Source organism: Cetorhinus maximus, chromosome X (assembly GCF_964194155.1).
Source record: "Cetorhinus maximus chromosome X, sCetMax3.hap1.1, whole genome shotgun sequence".
Taxonomy (NCBI): domain Eukaryota; kingdom Metazoa; phylum Chordata; class Chondrichthyes; order Lamniformes; family Cetorhinidae; genus Cetorhinus; species Cetorhinus maximus.
This window is the reverse complement of record NC_135917.1, coordinates 14,785,394-14,800,989: the sequence shown is the minus strand read 5'-3', so window position 1 is coordinate 14,800,989 and position 15,596 is coordinate 14,785,394. Positions and strand designations below refer to the sequence as shown.

The following is a 15,596-nucleotide window of genomic DNA, read 5'->3' as shown; positions in this document are numbered from 1 at the left end:
ATATTCACAGCACAGAAACAGAGCATCTGGTCCAGAAGGTGCATGTTGCAGTTTATGAACCTCCTCCCATCCTTCTTTATCTAATCCGATCAAGTTATCCTTTTATTCCTTTCTCCCTCATGTGTTTATCCAGTTTCCCCTTAAATGCATTTATACTATTCACTTCAACTACTTCCTGTGGCACTGAGTTCCACATTCCCACCACTCTCCGGGTGAAGACGTTTCTCCTGAATTTCCCATTAGATTTCTTAATGACTATCTTATATTGATAGCCCTGAGTTCTGGACTCGCCCACAAGTAGAAGTATTTTCTCTGTCTATCCTATCAAACCATTTCATAATCTTAAAGACCTCTATCAGCTGACCTTACAATCTTCTTTGATGTGCAAGAGACCAGAATCCAGAAGAGTGCAGAGGTCTTTGAGAGTTATAGGGCTGGAACACTCAAGAAGTTCAACACCATCCAGGACAGAGCACTTTGTTTTATCAACACCCCTGCTACTGGATTTAATACCCACACCTGGCACATTATAAGATCTTAAGACGTAGGAGCTGAAGTAGGCCATTCGGCCCATCGAGTCTGCTTCACCATTCAATGAGGGCATGGCTGATCTGATAATCCTCAATTCCACTTTCCTGCCTTTTCCCCAAAACCCTTAACTCCCTTACTGATTAAAAATCTGTCTATCTCAGCCTTGAATATAGTTAATAACCCAGCCTCTACAGCCCTCTGCAGTCTGAGAGAAGAAATTCCTCCTCGTCTCTGTCTTAAATGGGCGACCCCTTACTCTGAGATTATGCCCTCTGGTGCTAGACTCTCCCACAAGGGGAAACAACCTCTCAGCATCTACCCTGTCAAGCCCCCTAAGAATCTTATATGTTTTAATAAGGTCACCTCACATTCTTCTAAACTCCAATGAGCACAGGTCCAACCTACTCAACCTCTCCTCATAAGAAAATCCCTCCATACCCGAGATCAACCTAGTGAACCTTCTCTGGACTGCCTCCAATGCCAGTATATCTTTCCTTAGATAAGGGGACCAAAACTGTTCACAGTATTCTAGGTGTGGTCTAACTAGTGCCTTGTATAGTTTTAGCAAGATTTCCCTATTTTTATACTCCATTCCCTTTGAAATAAAGGCCGCATTCCATTTGCCTTCCCTATTACCTGCTGAACTGGTACATTAGCTTTCTGTGATTCATGCACAAGGACTCCCAAATCCCTCTGTGCTGCAGCTTTCTGCAGTCCTTCTCCATTTAAATAATATTTGGCTCCTGCCAAAATACCTAACCTCAAACTTTCCCACATTATATTCCATCTGCCAAGTTTTTGCCCACTCACTTAACCTGTTTACATCCCTCTGTAGACTCCTTGTGTCATCCTCACCACTTGCCTTCCCACCTATTTTTGTGTCACCTGCAAACTTGGCGATAGTACATTCACTTCCCTCGTCCAAGTCATTAATATATAACTGAGGCCCCAACACTGATCCCTGTGGCACTCCACTAGTTACAGGTTGCCATCCTGAAAATGCCCCCTTGCCCCAACTCTCTGTCTTCTATTAGTTAGCCAATCCTCTACCCATGCTAATATACCAACCCCAACACCATGGGCTCTTATCTTATTAAGTAGCCTTTTGTGCGGTACCTTATCGAATGCCTTTTGGAAATCCAAATATATTACATCTACTGGTTCTCCTTTATCTATCCTGCTTGTTACTTTCTCAAAGAATTCTAATAAATTTGTCAGGCATGATTTCCCCTCCATGAAGCCATGCTGACTCTGCTTGATTAGATTATGTATTTCTAAATGCTCTGCTATTACAACCTTTATAATAGACCCCAACATTTTCCCAATGACAGATGCTAAGTTAACTGGCCAATAGGTACCTGTTTTTTGTCTCCCTCCCCTTTTGAATGAGGGTGTTACATTGACTGTTCTTCAATCCTCTGGGACTTTTCCAGGATCTAAGGATTCTTGGAAGATTACTATCAGTGCATCCACTATCTCTGTAGCTACTTCCTTTAATATCCTAGGATACAATCCATCAGGTCCAGGGGGCTTATCGGCCTTTCGCCCCATTAGTTTCCCTCCCTTTTGCCACTTGATTATTTAGTATTTTTGGAATGCTATTAGTATCTTCTACCGTGAAGACTGAATCAAAGTATTTATTCAACTCCTCTGCCATTTCCTGGTTCCCCATTATTATTTCCCCAGCCTCATTCTCTAAGGGGCCTATGTTCACTTTGGCCTCTCTCTCTCTCCCTTTTTATATATTTAAAGAAGCTCTTACTGTCCGTTTTTAAATTACTTGCTAGTTTACCCTCTAAGTTTATTTTCTTTCTCTTTATTGTTTTTTTGGTCATCTTTTGTTGGTTTTTAAAACTTTCCCAATCCTCTGGCTTACCACTAATCTTTGCCACATTGTATGTTATTTATTTCAATTTGATATTATCCTTAACTTCCTTGGTTAGCCATGGTTGGTTTATCCCCTTCCTTGAATCCTTCTTCCTCACTGGGATATATCTTTATTGAGAGTCATGAACTATTTTCTTAAACATCTGCCATTGTTCATTAACCGTCTTTTCTGCTAAACTCCTTTCCCAGTCCACTCCAGCCAACTCTGTCCTCATTCCTTTGTAATTACCCTTATTCAAGTTTAGCACAGTTGTTTCTGACCCAAGTTTCTCACTCTCAAACTGAATGCTAAATTCTACCATGTTATGGTCACTGTTTCCGAGGGGATCCTTTACTCTGAGATCATTTATTAAACCTGCCTCATTACACATTACCAGATCCAAAATAGCCTGATCACTAGTTGGATTCACAATATATTGTTCTAGGAAACTGTCCCGAATACACTCTATGAATTCTTGATCGTGTCTACCTCTGCCAATTTGATTTTCACAATCTACATGAAGATTAAAGTCACCCATAACTAATGTGCTGCCTTTTTTACATGCCCTCATTGTCTCCTGATTTATTTTCTGTCCTACAGTATAGCTACTGTCAGGGGGCCTATAGACTACTCCCACCAGTGTCTTCTTTCCCTTGTTATTTCTTACCCCCACCCATATGGATTCTACATTTTCCGATCCAAGATCCTTTCTTGCTATCGTACTTATTCCACCTTGTACTAACAAAGTTACCCCATTGGTTGCAGTGTGTTCATAAGATCAAAGAAATAGGAGCAGGAGTACACCATTTGATCCTTCGAGCCTGCTCCACCATTCAATAAGATCATGGCTGATCTGGTTGCAGCCTTAACTTGACTTTTTTCATACCTAACCCCATAACCACCGACTCACTTGTAGATCAAAAATCTATATAACTCAGCCTTGGATATGTTCGATGACCCAGCTTCCATTGTTCTCTGGGGACTGCTCTCCAGGGAAGTGAATTCCAAAGACTAACGACCCTCTGAGAAGACATTCCTCCTCATCTCTGTCTTCAATGGGAGACCCCTTATTTTGAAACTGTGCCCCCTAGTTCTAGATTCCCCCATGAGGGGAAATATCCTCTCAGCATCTACCCTGCCAAGCCCCCTCAATTCTATATGTTTCAATAAGATCACCTCTCATTCTTCTAAACGCCAATAAGTATAGGCCCAACCTGCTCAGCCTTTCCTCATAAGACAACCCCCTTCATCCCAGGAATCAGCCGAGTGAACCTTCTCTGAACTGCTTCCAATGCAAGTATATCCCTCCTTAAATACGGAGATCAAAACTGTACACAGTACTGTAGGTGTGGTCTCACCAATGCTCTGTACAGTTGTAGCAAGACTTCCCTACTTTTATACTCCATCCCCCTTGCAATAAAGGCCAACATTTCATTTGCCTTCCTAATTACTTGCTGTACCTGTGAGCTAACTATTGGTGATTCATGTACAAGGGCACCCAAATCCCCCTGTACTGTAGCATTCTGCAGTCTCTCTCCATTTAAATAATATTCTGCTTTTCTATTCTTCCTACCAAGTGGACAATCTCACATTTTCCAACATTATACTGCACCTGTCAAATTTTTACCCATTCACTTATCCTATCTATGTCCCTGTGCAGACTCTTTGCATTCTCCCCAAAATTTGTTTTCCTCTTTTATCTTTATATCAGCCGCAAATTTGGTTACAATACAGTCAGCCCCTTCATCCAAGTCATTAATACAGATTGTAAATAGTTGAGGCCCCAGCACTAATCCTCAAGGCACTCCATTAGTTACAGTTTGCCAGCTTGAAAATGATCCATTTATCCTGACTTTCTGTTTCTTGTTAGTTAGGCAAATCTATCCATATTATCCCCAACACCATGAGCTCTTAACTCGTGCAGTAAGCACTTATGTGGCACCTTATTGAATGCCTTTTGGAAATCCAAATACACTACATCTGCTGGTTCCCTTTTATCCACCCTACTTGTTACATCCTCAAAGGACTCTAAATACATTTATCAAACACGTTTTCTCTTGCACAACACCGTGTTGACTCTGCCTGATTGTATTATGATTTTCTAAATGCCCTGCTACGACCTCCTTAAGAATGGATTCTAGCATTTTCCCAATGACAGATGTTAGGCTAACTGGCCTATGGTTTCCTGCTTTCCATCTCCCTCCTTTCTTGAATAGAGGTGCTACATTTGGGGTTTTCCAATCCGTTGGGACCTTTCCAGAATCTAGGAAATTTTGGAAGATTCCAATCAATGCAGGGTGCACTGTAGTAACACACCAAGCAGATCTCAATGGTACCTACCAGCTCCATGATATCTACCTCCAGGAAAGACAACACCAGCCATGTCAATAGGAATGCAATCACCTTGAGACCAGGAGATGGGGTTGCAGAGGTTGATGGGGATTTGGGATCCTGAGAGGGGTGGGTAAGAGGCTGCAGTGACTCTTGGTGACTCAGGGTCATGGGTGGGGGATGCTGTATTCAGAGAGCCCAGTATTATTATAACAGCAGTTTACGCTGATTAAATAAAACAGGCCTTTCTAAGTTTTGGATATGGCTTAAGCGCCAAAATAAACAGATTTTCATTCTAATTTACCCATGCTCAGTTTCCAAGGTAATTTGTTATTGAATATCCAAAATGGTTCAATATTTTCAGACACAGCAATGTCGATACATGAACAGGAAATGTATCTGGCAAATCTTTTGAATTCCCACTTAAGCAATGTTATAAATGTGAACATTTTAATATATCAGGAATTATGAATATGCAAACCTTCCTGGGTCGCTCAGTTGGTGGAGGGTCTTCGACTGCTGCTTCAATCTCACTGGCTGGGATCCATGTATCATAACTAGAGGGACGCAACACAGATGGAATTTCAACACCACAATACAGTATACTTGGCCACAGTGCTAATATTATCACTTACAAATTCTTTGCAATAGTATTATTACTCCTTAACAAAATGTTAGCAAGGCATTAAAACTTCTCAGTTCCAGCCTCTAGACTGCTGCTCCGAACAATGTTCCTGATAAATATAAAAAAAACGATTTTCTGCTCCTTGTCTAAGTTACATGAGTTTCTGTAAAGAACGAAAATCAGCCCCAAAGCTTTGGCCAATTTACATATTTTGATAGCACAACTTGTTTAAGATTAATTTCATAATTGAAACAGCAATTCAAGTAAGATTTTGCAGACAAGGGACATCGTGGGATTAACTGAGATGCGCTTGTGTTCTCTAAAATGTCATGCTTGGATGAGGCGAGTGTTTGAAGTAGTGTTTAGCAGCCTCGAGAAGAAATAAATGATACTTTAACAGCAAAGTGAGATATTACAAAGGAGGTGCTGCTGTACAAGGATACTCTCATCACTGGCGAAGTGCTCAGGTGATAAGGCAAACAGAGAAATATCATCCATGGCTTCAGTTGTTGTTGGGGAAATGCCCAGTAAACTGCCTGAAACGTGTTCTCAAAATGGAGTTCCAGCTTAAAGGTGTCTACGAAAGTAAAATCAGTGGTCAAACTTAATATTGTGAAATCAAAATTAATTAAAATCACAAAGATGCTTATTTAAATAAAACATTCTTTACCAATGCCAAAAGGCCAACTGAATCCTGTACTCAGGATAGGCTCGTTAGTAGGACATAGTCAGACCTTATCTGGTCCAAGATAGGAGCCTTTGTTAAAAGACGGAGAATTTAAGGGAGCAAAAGTAGAACTTGGCACTAAGCAACAATCTCTCATTAACTTAGGGATCATAAGACCATAAGACATAGAAGCAGAAATTAGGCCATTCGGCCCATCGAGTCTGCTCCACCATTCAATCATGGCTGATAAGTTTCTCAACCCCATTCTCCCGCCTTCTCCCCGTAACCTTTGATCCCCTTACCAATCAAGAACCTATCTATTTCGGTCTTAAATATACTCAATGACCTTCATTGGCAATTCTGTGGCAATGAATTCCATAGATTCACCACTCTCGGGCTAAAGAAGTTTCTCCTCATCTCTGTTCTAAAAGGTCTTCCCTTTACTCTGAGGCTGTGCCCTCGGGTCCTAGTCTTCCCCACATCCACTCTATCCAGGCCTTTCAGTATTCTGTAAGTTTCAATCAGATCCCCCCTCATCCTTCTAAACTCATCGAGTATAGACCCAGAGTCCTCAAACGTTCCTCATATGTTAAGCCTTTCATTCCTGGGATCATTCTCGTGAACCTCCTCTGGACCCTCTCCAGGGCCAGCACATCCTTCCTGAGATACGGAACCCAAAATTGCTCACAATATTCTAAATGTGGTCTGACCAGAGCCTTATAAAGCCTCAGCAGCACATCCCTGCTTTTATATTCTAGTCCTCTCAAAATAAATGCCAACATTGCATTTGCCTTCCTAACTACTGACTCAACCTGGAAGTTAACCTTAAGAGAATCCTGGACTAGGACTCCCAAGTCCTTTTGCACTCCAGATTTCTGAATTCTCTCCCCATTTAGAATATAGTCTATGCCTCTATTCTTCCTACCAAAGTGCATGACTTCACACTTCCCCATGTTGTATTCCATCTGCCACTTCTTTGCCCATTCTTCTAACCTGTCCAAATCCTTTTGCAGCCTCCCCGCCTCCTCAATACTACCTGTCCCTCCACCTATCTTTGTATCATCTGCAAACTTAGCCAGAATGCCCTCAGTTCCTTCATCTAGATCATTAATGTATAAAGTGAAAAGTTGTGGTCCCAACACTGACCCCTGCGGAACTCCACTAGTCACCGGCCGCCATCCTGAGAAGGACCCCCTTATCCCCACTCTCTGCCTCCTGCCAGACAGCCAATCTTCTATCCATGCTAGTACCTTGCCTCTCACACCATGGGCTCTTATCTTACTGTGCGGCACCTTGTCAAAGGCCTTCTGGAAGTCCAAATAGATAACATCCATTGGCTCTCCTTTGTCTAACCTACTCGTTACCTCCTCAAAGAATTCGAACAGATTTGTCAGGCATGACCTCCCCTTGATGAAACCATGCTGACTTTGCCCGATTTTACCATGCACTTCCAAGTATTCTGAAATCTCATCCTTAATAATGGACTCTAAAATCTTACCAACGACCGAGGTCAGGCTAATCGGCCTGTAATTTCCCGTCTTTTGCCTCACTCCCTTCTTAAACAGGATCTTTCTTTACACGACTGTTAGAAGTGATTGACACCAAAAGAGGCGAACTTTTTTGACAAGTGTCACTCAGGGTGGTCAACTAAATGGAAAGGGGTTTCTCTGAATTTAAGGGATATAACACGGCATTTGGCACACCTTGTAACAGATTGTCTGACTCTCTTTAGGCACGCTTTGTTTACTTTGCAAATTTTCTCTATTTTTCTCTGAGCAACCTTTCCCATGACGATGTAAAAGGGAACCTTTACAAGTGCAAAGTATATTCAGGACTGAGGGTAAAAAGTTATGTAAATCAGATTGTATGGCCATAGTAACCAGTTACTGGCAGAGATAAGTGTATCACTTAAATGTCCAAGTTGTCTGAGATCAAGGAAACCACGAGTGAAAAAAGCAAAATACTGCGGATTCTGGAAATCTGAAATAAAAACAGAAAATGCTGGAAAAACTCAGTAGGTCTGGCAGGATCCATGGAGAGAGAAACAAAGTTAACCTTTCGAGTCCGTATGACTCTTCCTCAGAGCTTCAGCTGAGTTTTTGCAGCATTTTCTGTTTTATTTAAGCCAAGAGTAAAGCTAGCTAACTTAGATACCATCACTTGTGCGCAAGGAAGATTCAGCCAGAACTCTGCCATTGAAATGGTCCATCAACTCAATGTTCCAGGAACTAGCACTGTTGTCCCAGGGGAGGAAGATCAACTCAACAGCAGGATGAGGACTGTATAAGTTCTGGAAACATCGCTAGCCACCAGCACATGGACTTCATTCTATCCAACAGACGAGCTATCTAATGCTGTTAACTTAAGGAGTTAATCATAAATTAATCTCACCAAGTTGTACAAGTCTCAGGCACTGATCTAACAGTCAGTAATTCAGTTCATGTTAAATTACGGTGCTATGTTGAGTTGGTCTTACAACCTCTGTTATTCGCATTATGTAACTCCATTCACTAAATACCAAAATTGTTAGGCGATCCTGTTTACAACTATTTATATCTGCTAAGTATTTCTATGCTCAATGTTTAAGTTTGAGCATTGTGGTTTGTAGTTATTTTTTGGCAGGTACAATAGCATAGCTATTATTTTACTAGATTAGTAATCCAGAGGCCTGGACCAATGATCCGCAGATATGAGTTCAAATCTCACAGCTGCTGGGGAATTCAAATTCAATAAATTAAATAAATCTGGGATAAAAAGCTAGTAACAGTAATGATTACATGACTGGCGGAGGTGATGGCACGGTGGTATTGTCGCTGGACCAGTGATACAGGGACCTAGAGAAATGCTCTGGGGACCTGGGTTTAAATCCTGCCAGGGCAGATGGTGGGATTTGAATTGAATAAAAATCTGGAATTAAAAGTCTGATGGTGACCATGAAACCATTGGCGATTGTTGTAAAAACCCATCTGGTTCACTAATGCCCTTTAGGGAAGGAAATCTGTCGTCCTTACCTGGTCTGGCCTACATGTGACTCCAGACCCACAGCAATGTGATTGACTCTTAAATGCCCTCTGAAATGTCCTAGCAAGCCACTCAGTTGTAATAAACTGCTACAAAGTCACAAAAAAGGAATGAAACTGGACGGACCCAGTATCGACCTAGGTACCGGAAACAGCAACGACAATCTCATACCTGTTGACTCGGCAAAGCCTTCCTTACTAACATCCGGGGGCTAGTGCCAAAATTGGGAGAGCTGTCTCACAGACTAGTCAAGCAGCAGCCTGACATAGTCATCTTCACGGAATCATACCTTACAGATAACGTCCCAGGTACCACCATCACCATCCCTGGGTATGTCCTGTCCCACCGGCAGGACAGACCCAGCAGAGGTGGCGGCACAGTGGTATACAGTCGGGAGGGTATGGCCCTGGGAGTCCTCAACATCGACTCTGGACCTCATGAAGTCTCAGGGCATCAGATCAAACATGGGCAAGGAAACCTCCTGCTGATTACCACGTACCACCCTCCCTCAGCTGATGAATCAGTGCCCCTCCATGTTGAACACCACTTGGAGGAAGCACTGAGGGTGGCAAGGGCACAGAATGTACTCTGGGTGGGGAACTTCAATGTCCATCACCAAGAGTGGCTCGGTAGCACCACTACTGACCAAGCTGGCCATGTCCTAAAGGACATAGCTGCTAAACTGGGTCTGCGGCAGGTGGTGAGGGAACAAACAAAAGGGAAAAAAATACTTGACCTCATCCTCACCAACCTGCCTGCCACAAGTGCACCTGTCCATGACAGTATCGGTAGGAGTGACCATCACACAGTTGTTGTGGAGACGAAGTCCTTCCTTCATATTAAGGATTACCTCCATCGTGTTGTGTGGCACTACCACGGTGCTAGATTTCAAATAGATCTAGCAACTCAAGGCTGGGCATCCATGAGACGCTGTGGGCCATCAGCAGCAGAAGAATTGTACTCGAACACAATCTGTAACCTCATGACCCGGCATATCCCCCACTCTACCATTACCATCAAGCCAGGGGATCAACCCTGGTTCAATGAAGAGTGCAGGAGGGCATGCCAGGGGCAGCACCAGGCATACCTAAAAATGAGGTGTCAACCTGGTATAACACAGGACTACTTGCGTGCTAAACAGCATAAGCAGCAAGTGATAGACAGAGCTAAGCGATCCCACAACCAACGGATCAGATCTAAGCTCTGCAGTCCTGCCACATCCAGTCGTGAATGGCGGTGGACAATTAAACAACTCACTGGAGGAGGAGGCTCCACAAATATCCCCATCCTCAATGATGGGGGAGCCCAGCACATCAGTGCAAAAGATAAGGCATTTGCTACAATCTTCAGCCAGAAGTGCCGAGTGGATGATCCATCTCAGCCTCCTCCTCCGGAGGTCCCCAGCATCACAGATGCCAGTCTTCAGCCAATTCGATTCACTCCACATAATATCAAGAAACGGCTGAAGGCACTGGAAATTGCAAAGGCTATGGGCCCTGACAATATTCTGGCAATAGTACTGAAGACTTGTGCTCCAGAACTTGCCGCGCCCCTACCCAAGCTGTTCCAGTACAGCTACAACACTGGCATCTACCCGGCTATGTGGAAAATTGCCCAGGTATGTCCTATACACAAAAAGCAGGACAAATCCAACCCGGCCAATTAGTGCCCCATCAGTCAACTCTCGATCATCAGTAAAGTGATGGAAGGGGTCATCAACAGTGCTATCAAGCGGCACTTGCTTAGCAATAACCTGCTCATTGACACCCAGTTTGAGTTCTGCCAGGGCCACTCAGCTCCTGACCTCATTACAGCCTTGGTTCAAACATGGACAAAAGAGCTGAACTCCCAAGGTGAGGTGAGAGTGACTGCCCTTGACATCAAGGCCGCATTTTCCCGAGTGTGGCATCAAGGAGCCCCAGCAAAACTGGAGTCAATGGGAATCAGGGGGAAAATTCTCCGCTGGTTGGAGTCATGCTTAGCACAAAGGAAGTTGGTTGTGGTTGTTGGAGGTCAGTCATCTCAGCTCCAGGACATCACTGCTGGAGTTCCTCAGGGTAGTGTCCTGGGCCTAACCATTTTCAGCTGCTTCATCAATGACCTTCCCTCCATCATAAGGTCAGAAGCGGGAATGTTTGCTGATGATTGCACAATGTTCAGCACCATTTGCGACTCCTTAGATACTGAAGCAGTCCATGTCCAAATGCAACAAGACCTGGACAATATCCAGACTTGGGCAGACAAGTGGCAAGTAACATTTGCGCCACACAAGTGTCAGGCAATGACCATCTCCAACAAGAGAGAATCCAACCACCACCCTATGATGTTCTACGGCATTACCATCACTGAATCCCCCACTATCAATATCCTGGGGGGTTACCATTGACAAGAAACTGAACTGGGCCAGCCATATGAATACTGTGGCTACAAGTGCAACAAGTAGCCCACCTCCTGACTCCCCAAAGCCGGTCCACTGTCTACAAGGCACAAGTCAGGAGTGTGATGGAATACTCCCCACTTGCCTGGATGAGTGCAGCTCCCACAACACTCAAGAAGCTCGACACCATCCAGGACAAAGCAGCCCCGCTTGACTGGCACCACATCCACAAAAATTCACTCCCTCCACCACTGACACACAGTAGCAGCAGAGTGTACCATCTACAAGATGCACTGCAGCAACTCACCAAGCCTCCTTTGACAGCACCTTCCAAACCCATGACCACTTACATCTAGAAGGACAAGGGATAGATGGCAAGACTAACACCTGGAAGTTCCTCTCCAAGCCACTCACCATCCTGACTTGGGAATATATCACCGTTCCTTCACTGTCACTGGGTCAAAATCCTGGAACTCCCTCCCTAACAGCACTGTGGGTGTACCTACACCACATGGGCTGCAGCGGTTCAAGAAGGCAGCTCACCACCACCTTCTCAAGGGCAATTAGGGATGGGCAATAAATACTGGCCTAGCCAGCGACGCCCACATCCCATGAATGAATTTTAAAAAGTTGTCGTAGAAACCCATTTTGTTCACTAATGTCCTTTGGGAAAGGAAATGTGCTGTCCTTACCGGGTCTGGCCTACATATGAATCCAGACGCATATAATGTGGTTGACTCTTAATTGCCTTCTGAAATGTCTAGCAAGTCACACACTTTTAGTTAAGGCGGTGGCTCACTAACACTTTCTCAAGGGGCAATTAGGGATGGGCAATAAATGCTGGCCTAGCCAGCGACACCCACAACTGTAAATGAATAAAATAAAGTTGTTGCAGCTTGACTTGTTGCTGTAGGAATGTGGGTTCACACTATCCCTGCATCTCAAAATCTTGGGCTGTTTGTGGGATTCGCACACGATGGGTTAGAAAAGTTTTCAGTTCTGCTGAACAGGGATAGTTTGGCAAGGTTGAGAAGCTGAAGGAATGGGTCATCTGTGTCTTAAGGATCTGGGATATGTTGATTAGTCACTGCTTACAGTAATAAAGTGATTAAAGAGCTTAAGTAGACCGCATCACCACGATAATTGAATTATTTGGAGAGACTGATGAACATGAATGTATCTTCTTGGCTCCATGTTATCTGAAGTCTGCTTTGTGTGCCCTTTTAATGTATTGCAATTTAGTGGCGGTATGCATGGGATGCAGATCTGATTCCGTGGTTGTTACAACTAATGTAGAATCGTGGAATAATCGAATGGTTACAGCACAGAAGGTGGCTTTTCGGCCCATCATGTCTGTGGTGGTTCTCTGAAGGAGCAATTCACTCCCCTGCCTTCTGTCTCTAGCTTTGCATATTCTTCCTCTCGGGCAGTGCAGAAATAACTCCAAATTCCTCTTTTTCACTGTCAACCATCACCTCAGATTTTCTCCCACTCAACTTTCATGCTCGTCTTGCACATCAAGTTTGCGGAGTTAATTAAATTCACGTCCAATAGTGAAGTCATCCACACAGCTACATCTACATCATTTAACTGCCCCTCAATTACTCTCCAACTCCCCGCAATCCCTCCTCACTAATGAGCCCTCACTCATCCCACACATCACAGCTCAGCCCCATCTTTTCCTCAACTAAACAACTCACACAAAGTCCATCATCTGCTCCCTTGCTCCCCTCCTATCCCAGCTCGACTGCACAACTTCACGTCCTCTTCTGCACGTTGACATCATCAACCTGACCCCATCAAAACCACCATTATTTATACTCTCCTCAAAAAACTCAACCATCATCTTCTCCAACTACCCTGCAAACTTAACCTCCTTTTTTCTCCAAAGTTGTGGAATGTGTCGTTGTCTCACACTGTGCTCCCATCTTTCCTACCACACCTTTGTGACAGTGCTCGCTCTCTTATCTAACACAGTGAAAACACTACACTGCCGCTAACTGCACCTTGCCTTCTGCCTGCACAGTCACAACTGATGTATTTTAGGACTCCATCCTCAGTCCCTTCCCCTCACTTTTCAGCACATGTAGTCTTAACTCCCTTATTCCACCCAGCTCCAACTCAGGCTTAGTTGAGTAATGTGGAACCTTGGTGTACTGGTCAGCCTCACACATTACCATTACCACTTTCTTCCACCTCCATGACACTGTCAGCCTCCAGCCTCTCTGCCGTCTGGACCCTAATCCATGCCTCCATCATCTCAAGACTTGACCATAAGATGTAGGAGCTGAAGTAGGCCATTCAGCCCATCGAGTCTGCTCTGCCATTCAATGTGATCATGGCCTCAACTCTACTTTCCTGCCTTTTCCCCATAACCCTTGATTCCCTTACTGATTAAAAATCTGTCTATCTCAGCCTTGAATATACTTAACGACCCAGCCTCTCCAGCCCTCTGCGGTAAAGAATTCCACAGATTCACTAACCTCTGAGAGAAGAAATTCCTCCTCATCTCTGTTTTAAATGGGAGACCTCTTACTCTGAGATTATGCCCTCTGGTCCTAGACTCTCCCACAAGGGAAAACAACCTCTCACATCTACCCTGTCAAGCCCCCTAAGAATCTTATATGTTTCAAAAAGGTCGCCTCTCATTCTTCTAAACTCCAATGAGTATAGGTCCAACCAACTCAACCTCTCCTCATAAGAAAATCCCTCCATACCCAGAATCAACCTAGTGAACTTTCTCTGGACTGCCTGCAATGCCAGTATATCTTTCCTTAGATAAGGGGACAAAAGCTGTGCATGGTGTTCTGGGTGTGGTCTAACTTGTCCCTTGTATAGTTTTAGCAAGACTTGCCTATTTTTATACTCCATTCCCTTTGAAATAAAGGCTAACATTCCATTTGCCTTCCCTATTACCTGTTGAACTTGTATGCTAGCTTTTTGGGATTCATGCACACTCCCAAATCCCTCTGTGCTGCAGCTTTCTGCAGTCTTTCTCCATTTAAATAATATTCAGCTCCTCTATTCTTCCTGCCAAAGTGCATAACCTCACATTTTCTCACATTATATTCCATCTACCACTTTTTTGCCCATCACTTAACCTGTCTATATCCCTCTGTAGACTCCTTGTGTCATCCACACCAGTTACCTTCCCACCTATTTTTGTGTCATCCACAAACTTGGCGATAGTACATTCACTTCCCTCATCTAAGTCATTAATAGATATTGTAAATAATTGAGGCCCCAGCACTGATCCCTGTGGCACTCCACTAGTTACAGGTTGCCATCCTGAAAATGCCCCCCTTATCCCAACTCTCTGTCTTCTATTAGTTAGCCAATCCTCCATCCACGCTGATATATTCTAATGCCATGGGCTCTTATCTTATTAAGTAGCCTTACATGCAGCACCTTATTGAATGCCTTTTGGAAATCCAAATATATTACATCTACTGGTTCCCCTTTATCTATCCTGCTTGTTACCTCCTCAAATAATTCTAATAAATTTGTCAGGCATGATTTCTCTTCATGAAACCATGCTGACTCTGCAATTCTAAATGCTCTATTACATCCTTTATAATTGATCCTAACATTTTCCCAATGACAGATGTTAAGCCAGCTGACCTATAAGTTACCGGTTTTTTGTCTCCCTCCCTTTTTGAATAAGGGTGTTACAATGTCTCAAACGCCCCACCTCCATAAATTATAATTAATCCAGAATGACACAGCCTGTAATGTTCCCCACACAACATTACAGATTTCTATTATCTCAGTCCTCCTCAGGCTCATTGGCTCCCCATGGCCCAGCATATGGACTTTTAAGATCCTTATTCTCACTTTAAAGTATACCTATAGCCTCGTGCCACGTTACCTACTTTTCAAGAATGCTTTTGGTTCCCCCATAAATACTTTGACTCTCTCTCTCTTCCGCTTCCATTTAGCATCTACTGTTTCTCTTGTACCTTGGAAAGTGTTTTAACATGCGCTTATATCTGAGTAGTAATATAGAGATGTTATATAAGGCGGTCCCTGGGGAATGGTACTCAAATAGAAGCCTGCGATCTATATAAATGTATCTCCATCATTTACTTTTCTGCATGTCACTGCCTTAAGTCAAACCTAAAGACCCACAAGTTCAGGAGCTAAAAAGCAAGGAATTCGAGCCCTCCCTTTTCAGGTT

The 15,596-nt window shown here is 43.6% G+C and overlaps 1 protein-coding gene across 1 annotated transcript in view; it reads right to left on the bottom strand.

Moving 5' to 3' along the window:
* smarcc2 (SWI/SNF related BAF chromatin remodeling complex subunit C2) overlaps positions 1–15,596 on the bottom strand; it is a 145,374-nt gene that overhangs the window by 86,414 nt on the left and 43,364 nt on the right. Inside the window, exon 7 of the mRNA XM_078534530.1 lies at positions 5,211–5,286. Coding sequence (XP_078390656.1) covers positions 5,211–5,286 — 76 coding nt within the window. The remainder of the gene's footprint in view (positions 1–5,210; positions 5,287–15,596) is intronic.